Source organism: Miscanthus floridulus, chromosome 14 (genome assembly GCF_019320115.1).
Source record: "Miscanthus floridulus cultivar M001 chromosome 14, ASM1932011v1, whole genome shotgun sequence".
In the NCBI taxonomy this organism is placed as follows: domain Eukaryota; kingdom Viridiplantae; phylum Streptophyta; class Magnoliopsida; order Poales; family Poaceae; genus Miscanthus; species Miscanthus floridulus.
Window position 1 is genome coordinate 11,014,278 of NC_089593.1, and position 9,632 is coordinate 11,023,909.

General features: G+C 46.1%; 2 protein-coding genes across 3 annotated transcripts; both read right to left on the bottom strand.

Moving 5' to 3' along the window:
* Positions 1 to 8: 8 nt before the first annotated feature.
* Positions 9 to 4,143, bottom strand: LOC136502605 (uncharacterized). Of its 2 annotated transcripts, none has more exons than XM_066497851.1 (12): positions 3,875 to 4,143; positions 3,647 to 3,797; positions 3,461 to 3,538; positions 3,166 to 3,281; positions 2,975 to 3,028; positions 2,542 to 2,629; positions 2,366 to 2,458; positions 2,131 to 2,171; positions 1,841 to 1,894; positions 1,083 to 1,246; positions 741 to 862; positions 9 to 590 (listed from the first exon to the last, which is right to left on the bottom strand). In XM_066497851.1, the coding sequence occupies exons 1-12, from the start codon at positions 3,983 to 3,985 to the stop codon at positions 523 to 525; spliced, it is 1,140 nt and encodes a 379-aa protein (XP_066353948.1). In that variant the 5' UTR covers positions 3,986 to 4,143; the 3' UTR covers positions 9 to 522. The 2 variants fall into 2 exon arrangements, with proteins under 2 accessions (XP_066353948.1, XP_066353947.1); XM_066497850.1 differs by having other exon boundaries at positions 793 to 862; positions 3,875 to 4,135.
* A 486-nt stretch (positions 4,144 to 4,629) lies between these two features.
* On the bottom strand, positions 4,630 to 9,057 carry LOC136502603 (protein DETOXIFICATION 21-like). The gene is made up of 8 exons (XM_066497849.1): positions 8,541 to 9,057; positions 6,456 to 6,997; positions 6,240 to 6,326; positions 6,004 to 6,060; positions 5,678 to 5,916; positions 5,470 to 5,588; positions 5,287 to 5,373; positions 4,630 to 5,183 (listed from the first exon to the last, which is right to left on the bottom strand). The coding sequence occupies exons 1-8, from the start codon at positions 8,901 to 8,903 to the stop codon at positions 5,103 to 5,105; spliced, it is 1,575 nt and encodes a 524-aa protein (XP_066353946.1). The 5' UTR covers positions 8,904 to 9,057; the 3' UTR covers positions 4,630 to 5,102.
* Between the last annotated feature and the right edge of the window lie 575 nt (positions 9,058 to 9,632).

Genomic DNA, 9,632 nt, shown 5'->3' on the forward strand with positions numbered 1-9,632 from the left:
GAAAAATGTTTGACAAACTGGCCACGATTTCAGGCTATATATATATATTGTGCCAGCGTTCGCTGCAGAGTTTCCGATACATCATCCAGAACCAGAATTGCTCGAATCAAAAGTCTATCACTATCATATAGCAGCAACATCACTCTGACTGCTTAATGTAGAGACCGCAACATTATTTCACTGATGAAACAAAGCTTTCCTCTATGTAAACTGTAAAGAAACCCCCTACATGCCTGCTCAAAATTCAAATCCTATTCGAATGGCAGACGTGTCTCGGCCTGACAACATGCCCGTACAGTTGAGCGGCTGAAGGAACCAAATGCACACACGACTGGAGTGAACAACCAAAAGCGCACGCGAGTCCCTGACACACAGTACCACCGATCAAAAGTATCAAACGCCCTGGTGCCTTGCAAGGATCAAGATGGTGTTGGGTGTTGGATGCCGACCAACGATCATGCCGTCGTCTGGAACAGGTCTTGGAGGTCAATTATATCAGCAAGGACGCCGGCGGCAGTGGTGTCATTGCCAGCTCCTGCGCCCTGGATCACCAGGGGGGAGCTCTGGTAACATCTGCTGTATATCTCCACCTGATCGCAGCACAGAAAACAATTTTCTAGAGTGAGATTGTGCTCGTAGACATTCACGATAGGGATCCTACTAATCCTAGCAATAGCAACAATAAAACATGTTCACTCCCCATGAATAGGATTAGGAACCAACAGTCAGTGGTGACATACAAGGATGATCAAACGAAGAGAGATAGAATAAGAGAAAGAAGGGTGACATTACCACATTGTCACTTCCCCTCAATCTACCCAGCGCAGAATCCTTTGGGAGCTCTTTAAGGCCTACTTGGCACCTGCAAACTGGGGTGTTAGACAACAGAAAGATTGAAAACCATCAAGCACCATGCAAAAAACAAGCACCAGAAAGAAGTTCCAAACAAATAAGAAGAAACCAAATAGAGTTAATTACAGGAGTGTCAATGGCGATATCAGTAAACCATGTTGTAGCTTCAGAAAACAGATTGATTTTTTATGCTAATGGATATCACACCAGGGCCTAGGGTGGATGCATACCCTGTGCTTTCAATCTCACAGACGTATCGAAGAACATTTCCTCTCAAAGATGCTGCTTTGACTCTTTCTTCCATGCTGTTGTCAAGTTGCACTAAACCACTTTCAAGGAAGTCCTTTGTAGACACTGCATCAGGTCCTAATTCACTAGGATATAAACTCTCAACCTGAGGCGAAGAGAAATAAAAAATCTTCAGTGTAACTGAGTCACTGACTGTAGGGCATAAGAGAAAGGAATTAAAAGTAACCACTGGCATTAAAAATAGTCAAACTAATAGCTTCCTCATATCATATAAAGTCAAAAGAAAAGCTTTCATGACATATAAAAGATTAAAATTGGCAGCTACCACAAGAAACAAGTGGTGCAATCAATCAGCTATACGACAACTTTACAAGTTTGGGGGGCTATTTAATCTACTCTTACAGATTTAGCATATCAGTGTACAATTGATGTAACAATTCAGACAAGTCAATCTATGCCTCGATAAAACAGGACACAAGCCTAAAAGATGGCCCCATGTAATCATTTAAATGAATAGGAGGCAGACCTTCCACAACTACAATATGTGAACAGGATTACTTTGCCCAGAAACTGCTTGATTATTGTTAGCAGTGAACTAACAGTGAAGTAGCACACCCATATCTATAAGCAATAACAGTGAAAATATCACCCAGTGTACAGAGCACCATGCCTATATAACAAGTTATCAAATATAAAATAATAATCTCAACTTCTCAAGAAATAGTACAGACAGGCATACATTGATATTCTCCATGCTCATCTGTTGCCCCAGAAGCCTAGCCAGGATCAACGCCTGCATTCAAAGATGAAGGTATTAAATGCGAATATGAACACTGGACTGTACCTCGACAGGTGGACCAGTTTGTGATAATGGTTATGTTTACATGATTTTTCACATCAAATTCTAGTAGGACAAAAATAAACTCAACACTGCAGCAGTTCATGCAATACACAAGAGTTCACTTAGGCAAGGGAAAAAACAGAAAACAGAATACAGTTTATTGAATGCGAAATTGTAAGGTATCTAACCTTTCTAGCCACATCCATTCCACCAAGATCATCACGTGGATCTGGCAAAAATAAACACTTCAATAAATACATATTGCAAATAGGCAAAGCAATAAAAACTATGGTTGTGTTTCTTGTGCTTAGACTATTCATATTAGTAGTTTTTTGTTTGAGCTCTGCTTCACAAACAGGATCTACTAGAAATTGACACATATAACAACTGCGATGAAAATATATCACAAGATATCTGCAAGACCTGGTTCTGTATAGCCAAGAGATTTGGCATTTTTCACGACTTCACTAAATTTCTTTCCATCCTCAAGCTCACTCATCACATACCCAAGTGTACCTACAAACCCATATGAAGGAAAAACTTGTAATATTTTATATATAAACTGTCATCATTTACAAAATAGACTAATAATTGCATACCACTCAAACTGCCAACAATACGAGAAATAGGATCTCCAGATGCAATAATACGGGTTACAGAAGCTATCACAGGCAAACCTGCTCCAACCTGAAAGTATAAACACCATAAATAAAGGAGAACAAAATGTGAAATAGAACTGTCTTATATGTATGTCCTGACACTCCTATCATGTCTGTCATCTTCTGATGTCAAGCAAATGTTACGAACCAGTACAAATTAACTCAATGCAAAGATCAAAATGATAGAATTGCAACAATATAGCTAACTTCTTTATACACCAGTGCATTCAACGTTTTAAAGCAAGGTTAGAAATATAAACCATAACAGCAAAACTTTAGTCATGGACAGCAGTAGTTAGAAAAAATGCAAAGCAGCAGTTTGTACAGATCCACAAGCATCGAAACAGAAACAAAAAAACAAACATGAACATACAGTAGATTCAAATCTTATGCGACGGAAGTTGGAGACCAACTTCTGAAAATCCTCCTGCAACAGCAACAAATGTATTTGTTAACAAATCAGATAACAACAACTCTTTGTTGAACAACATGACAGAGTGCGATACTGCGATTCCGGCATTAGGAAAGACTATTATCAGAGAAATGGAAGTCAAATAGTATTACATAAGCACCAGTAAGAGGTTTCTTGTTTGCCAACACAATACAACATCCATGATCCACAGCATCTTTCAGCAGAGCAACAGTGTCATAAGTTGCAGAACAGTCAACTAGCACCAGACCTGAGAATAGGCGTGTGAAGATGAAATGTGAAATGTGGGCTTAAAAGGAATTCCGGGCTTAAAATCAGAAACACAATTGAAATTTATGTAGACAAAACACCAAGGATGTAAGCGTTTCTTATGCTCTACTGATTGGAAGATCAGAACACGTATGTGCAGTTGGGCACAGAACAACGAACCAGTTGTTCTTCCAAGTGTGGTAGCGGCGTCTATGACTTTGCCCCTAGCCTCAGGGTTCTTGAACAGCTGACAGTGCCCTGAAATTGCACATCCAAGTATCTATCATTCTACTATACATGTCAACGAAAACGATGGAGCGCGTACATCGGAAACGGGCAAAATCAAATGGGGGAATGTCTGTCTACCTTGGGCGAGCAGGGAGGACAGGGGAGAGCCGGCGGACTTGGCGGCGCAGAGCTGGGTGAGGAGCGCATCATCGAGGCCGGTGGAGTGGACATCTTCGGCGACGAGCAGGGAGGAGCTGTCGGCGACGCCCACCACCCGGATGGCCACGCCCTATCGGCGCCTCAGTAATCAGTGATCGCCGAATCGATCAGACGTACCCGCGGAGACCGGGAGGGGAAGAGCAATACCTGATTGGCGTGGAGGGGACGGCAGGAGACGATGTGGCGGAGGAGGTAGCGGCCGACGCCGCCGCAGCCGAGGAGCACCACGGGGAGAACCGACTTCACCGGCGTCGGCATTTGCACAACTTGGATTCGTTCAAGAGGAAAGCAGGGTCTACGTAGGGACGGCTGGAACCGGGAACCTCCGGGGCACCTCAACTGACCGCTGAGTCCGGCAAGAGCCCGCACGGAAGCCTCCGCCGCCGCCCGCCGTGGCCTGTGACGCGACGGAAAGGGAGAGGTGGTGATGTGTTCGTGTGGGTGGTACTCGCACTACCGGAGCTCCTGCTCCTCTCTCTGCCGTGTGGGCCCAAAGTGTGGACCCTGCTGAATCAGACACCACTAGAAGAGTGGGACCATGGTGTCAGTTTCATAGACTCAGTTGCCCAGCCGGCAGATCGACGCGTGACAAGCTTTGCCGTCTTTTCCTGCTTGCGGCGGCGGCGGCGGCGGCGGATGAGCCCTAGACACCGGCGGACGGGCGTCGATCTGCAGCCACGGGTGAAATCGAGGAGGGAAGTAGGCAACGTTCCGGCGACGTTAGCGGACGAGCCGGCGGTTCACCTGGGTTCGTCTCCTCCCCTCTCCTCTCCTGTCCTCTCATGCCTTCGTATCTCGCATTCGATTTTGCTTGCTCATTGCCTCATTCTGTCTCGGGTTGAACCACAGTGCCGTGCAGTTGTGAGTTCTACTGCTATGCAAAAAATTGATCCGATTCCATTTTAAATCAACACTGGAGTGCCAGATTGCAAAACAATAATCTATGCACACCATGCTCATCCATTTCCTTTGGCCAAAATAAGTAGGATTACAGATTTGAAGTCAACAAAAGGTAGGTAAACAAGAACAACAGCTCAATGGATTCACATGCCCAGCACCAACTAATTATAAGAAAATTTACAGATGCAGGCAGTTACAGTTATGGATATCCCAAACCTCAACCACTGCTCTGATAAGAACATTAGCACACCCACAAAATTGAGCCAAACTCTGACTTAGCCAACATAGGCTCTCTCACATATGCCCTGCCTCTGGCCAATAACACAATATTTTTTTTTCTACTGCTGCTGATAGTGCCTTCCATTGCTTGGCTTGAGGAGCACACAATCTGCCCTCATTTTTGATCTTGAGATGGTGAATAGAATCAAGGTGCCTAGTAAATGTGTCAATTAACAACCTGCAAAGCAGGGCCAGTTCAAGGATTTCTCCTCGAGGCCTGCATTCTTCTGTTCTCTTCCATGTACCATTTCTTCAGTCTCTCTTGAGCAGTCACCACCTGCAGATAGGGGTTCAGAATAATTCAGCATATTGTGCCCCTTGTAGCTGTCCACGTATTCTAAGTGAATATTGCAATTTGTTAAGCACAACACTGGACAAACCTGTTTTTCCCAGTCGGTCCTTAATGTTATGAAGAGAAGCACAATAGTTTGGACTAGTGTTCCGAGAAGCATTCCGATCCAAATGCCCTGTTGTTGATATGTTGAACCGCCAAGAAGAGTGAGGAACAACTTAAAGCGGAGATTGCACTAGACACAATGGTAATACCAGACTCTACATCTCACCTTTACATGAAGCCCCACCACATAGCCCAGGACTGCTCCAAGAGGAATGCCAATCAGGTAGTATGATGTAACGTTAACGTACGCGACTACACTTTGCCATCCCGCACCAACAGCGACACCTATAAATGATGAAATGACGTTTTAGTGTCAACAAAACAAGGTTGTACAGTGTAGCAGTCTCTATTATCAGTAGAACTGAGAAGGATACCTGATAGCACTGGCTGAACACTGTTCAACAATATGGAGAAGGCTAGCAGAGGCGAAAGGTCGGCGACTGCTTTAGCTACCGCTTGACTTTCAGTAAATATGTAGGCAAGGCTTCCACGGAAGAAAAGGAAGGGCACAAACAACACAAATCCGATCGAGAAAGAAATGATGACAACATTGTAAATCGCAAACTTGGCCCTTCTTGCACTTCCAGCTCCAAGCTCATTTGCCACTCGCACTCTGAAGATACATTGCGTTAACTTCAAAACTGTGGAAAGTCCAACATAAATAAATGAATAAAAGGCTAAAGCTGAAGTGATTATGTACCCTGCTGCAGCCAAAAAGCCGATGGAAACCATCATCTCCCAACCGTTGATATTAAGGCTGCACATTTAGTAAATAGGTACAGCACCCCTTAGTTATGCTGTTTGTGACCACGAAGGGAATATCATGACCAGTACAATGACATCAGCTATTATTTGGGTTGTTACTCCAATTATGGTGGAAAGACTAAAGTGGGAATGACAGCTGCCAAGTGAAGTGCAGAGTGATCTGAACATTACCATATCGAAAGGGCATCAAGTGCAATCTCTGCGTTCTTCATGTATCCTGTGAGGAGCACCAATATGGTGTTGTACCACAGCTCCAAACTGAAACAGCAAAGCAGAGCATTGACTGAATATATGTATTATTATATCATGGGAATCTTGATAATTCCAGAGTGTTCTTCTTATCTGAATGAAACTTATGCGTGTACTGAAACATTAATGCTGGCTTACCAGAGCATGACACCAGAAGATATTGAGAGCTTGATGATGGCACCAAGGTCAGCGAACGCAGCAGACGAGAAGCCTGTCCACGTGAGAGGGCAGCCGCCGAAGAAGACGAAGGCGAGCTGCCCAAACACGGGGATCCACATGGCGATGACCATGGACCCCATGACCCCGGCGAGTCCAAGGTGGAACCTGACGGTCATGAGCCATGACAGGACGAGGTGGAGGCCGAGGTTGAGCACAGCGAGGTAGGTGATGATCATGTTCTTGCTCTGCGCCTGGAGGTACATCTGCAGCGTGAATGCCCAGACGTAGGAGAACATGACGGGGATGTACCACAGCGAGATGGTCCCCGCCACCGCCGAGATCTCCGGGTCCTGCCCCAGTGCCACCAGCAGCGGCTCCGTGAAGAGGTAGACGGGCAGCAGCACGACGGCGCACGCGAAGAGGATGATCCACGACCGCTGCAGGTAGATCCCCAGCATGTGGTACTGCTTCGCTCCGTAGGATTGCCCGCACAGCGTCTCCAGCGCGCTCGCCATGCCCAGCTGCAGTGGTTCGTCGTCATCATGGTAATGTCGTGTTAGTTACTGAAGCAGATAGTAGTAGACTGTTACATTGGTGTATCCTACTAAGGTGATGTTGTTTTCAGCTGCTAATTATGTTTTGACAGGTTGCTTTTTGGTCGACGGTGACACACACAGAGAGAAAAGAAAAAGAGGGAGAAGTGTTTGTGCCGGTCAAGAGTTGAAGTCTAACCCCGAAAAAAAAAAAGTTGAAGTCTAACAATTAACCTGCTGGAGGTTTGTCCATCACACAAGCATTTTTCTACCATGACTTTGGGGGCGCAATAGACAGAATCAACGACGGGGACTGGTTGGAGTCGACGCGTCGCTATTTTCTTCGCCGACGCGCGCCAAGAGGGAAGAAGAGCAGAGGAAACGGAACACGAACCTGTTGCGATCGATACGAGCTGCTGGCAAATTTTATTCGAATGATTGTAACTGGTGGATCTACATGCATGCATGAGCCGAGCCCCACTGAATCTGTTATCTGTAGTGCCTTTTTCTAGCTTGTTCGGTACGAGTTGGTGGCAAACTTTATTGGAATTTAACTGTGGGCTGAGAATACGGATCGATATTTGAATTGACGCTGCTCACGGGCCTGGACCACGATACAGTTGGTTTGGATCTGGACTTGACCTCAATGAAGAAGGCTACCACTCATGCATGTAAAATAATATAATATATAGTAATTTAGTGTGTGACTAGATATGTACTCCCTCACCCTCAGTACCTAAACGTCTGTGGTTTTCGTTTCCTAAGAAACAACTTTAATTAAATATATATTAAAAAATATTAATATTTATGATACATAATTAGTATTATTGAATAGATATAGTTTTATAATAAATTTATTTGAAGACATAAATGTTGTACGTATTTTTTATAAATCAAGTTAAATTTATCGGCACGCAAGCCGTGGCGACACACGTTTAGGACAGAGGGAGTATAGTATACTAGTAGTTTGCAGGAACTTTCCTTGAGAGTTTTTAGCAAGACATGAGTACAAATGCCCCTCTTGTTTGTGTGCGACTGTGCGTCGATCACATCGCACTCGGTGTGTGGTCACTTGCGGGTATATAGAAAATCTGCTTTGTCTCGGTGCTCTGGTCCTTGTCCAGGTACTGACGCTGCATGTGGATGGAAACGCAGGAGGCGAAGGAACTCGAAACAGGAGGGACCTGCTGCCTTGGTTTAGCCTGCACTACACGCGTGAATCTCGTTGTTTCGCAGTGCGCACCGGTTTGTTTTTTGGTTTCTTCTCGGGTGACATGACACGAGATGCCTGTGAAGGCGGCCTGCCTAGCTACGACAGAGCTGCTAACAGAGAGCTAGCTGATGAATCATGCATGCATGTAGATCCACAACATTAAGAGAGGAGTGTTGGGCGCAACAGCTGGAATCATCGATCCACGCATGCCGTAGTTCCTAATAATCCTATGGAGTCTAGAGCTTGTTGATGAACAAGACGTGCGTATATAGATTTGAACAAGAACCAAGAACGGATGGATTTGTTAGCACTACGTACCAGGATGCCGTTGCTGAACCTCATGAGGACGGTGGAGACGAGCGCGTAGGCGGCGAGCTCGGTGGCGCCGATGTGGCCGATGAAGGCCTGGCTGATGACGGTGACGCCGAAGGAGGCGAAGCGCGTGAAGATGGAGGGGCCCGCCACCACCCACAGCTTCTTGTTCTCCTCCCACGCGCGCCGCCGCAGCGGCAGCGACGACCACTCCGCCTCCGCCGCCGCCGCCGCCGCCCTTTCCTCCTCCTCCGCCCCCGCCTTGCCGTCTCCTCCTCCTACTACTGCCGCCCTTGGCTGCAGCAGAGGCACCTTCGCCTCTTCCGCCGCCTCTCCGCCACTAGCGCCTTGGCCAGTGCTCTTCTCCATGCCGTCGTCGGCTTGCACGCGGTGGCCGCCGCCTGCACGCGTGCCCACGACGGCTTGTGTGTGTGTCCTTGATCGACGGGTCGAAGAGAGGAGAAGAAGAAATCAAAGAACGAAGTTAATGGTTGGGGAGCGAGGACGACGCTGAATTTTCAAGATGGGGGAAGCCTAGTCTTCTTATATAAAGGTCAGATGGTGGCAGCGAGCGGCACCCGGCAGGCATTGTGTGTACGTACTGTGTAGGTAAGCAGCGAGGTAGCTGGGGCACAGCACGTGTTCGCTAGCTGAGAAGACGAGATTGCCCCTCTGAATTAGGAGCGGCGGCTGCATCATTGTGCTACTAGTTATTAATTTTTTTAGATTATATAGACGTAGGTAATAGGGGCCGTGCTTGGACGATTCTATGGAAAAGCGAGCCTGTCTAGCTAGTCAGCCTAGTCTTACCCAACAAGAATTTGGAGCTAATGGCCTTGTTAAGCTTCTCTTATAATTCGTACTTTTCAGCTTGTTTTTTCAGTCGAAACAGTATTCTTCTCTCCCAATAAATCAGCTAGAACAATGTTTCAGTCTAATCGACAAACTTATGTTGTACCGCCTGTTTGGCTGGGCTGGTGCTGGCCAGCCCACTCACACGGGCACTGTTCCAGCCAGAACAATATTTTTCTCTCACAACAATCCAGCCGAAATAGTATTTTAGCTTATTTAGTGAGTGGCGTTGTCAGCTGCATATGA

Bases quoted from the DNA above. Each gene is read 5' to 3' on its own strand.
- LOC136502605 (XM_066497850.1), bottom strand. From the start codon at position 3,985: ATGCCGACGCCGGTGAAGTCGGTTCTCCCCGTGGTGCTCCTCGGCTGC. The intron at 3,539-3,646 runs GTAGACAGACAT...GTGCAATTTCAG, and splicing joins GTCCTCCCTGCTCGCCCAAG to GGCACTGTCAGCTGTTCAAG. The intron at 1,895-2,130 runs GTTAGATACCTT...CTTTGAATGCAG, and splicing joins GAATGGATGTGGCTAGAAAG to GCGTTGATCCTGGCTAGGCT.
- LOC136502603 (XM_066497849.1), bottom strand. From the start codon at position 8,903: ATGGAGAAGAGCACTGGCCAAGGCGCTAGTGGCGGAGAGGCGGCGGAA. The intron at 6,998-8,540 runs GTACGTAGTGCT...GAACCACTGCAG, and splicing joins GGTTCAGCAACGGCATCCTG to CTGGGCATGGCGAGCGCGCT. The intron at 5,589-5,677 runs GTATCCTTCTCA...CATCATTTATAG, and splicing joins TGTTCAGCCAGTGCTATCAG to GTGTCGCTGTTGGTGCGGGA.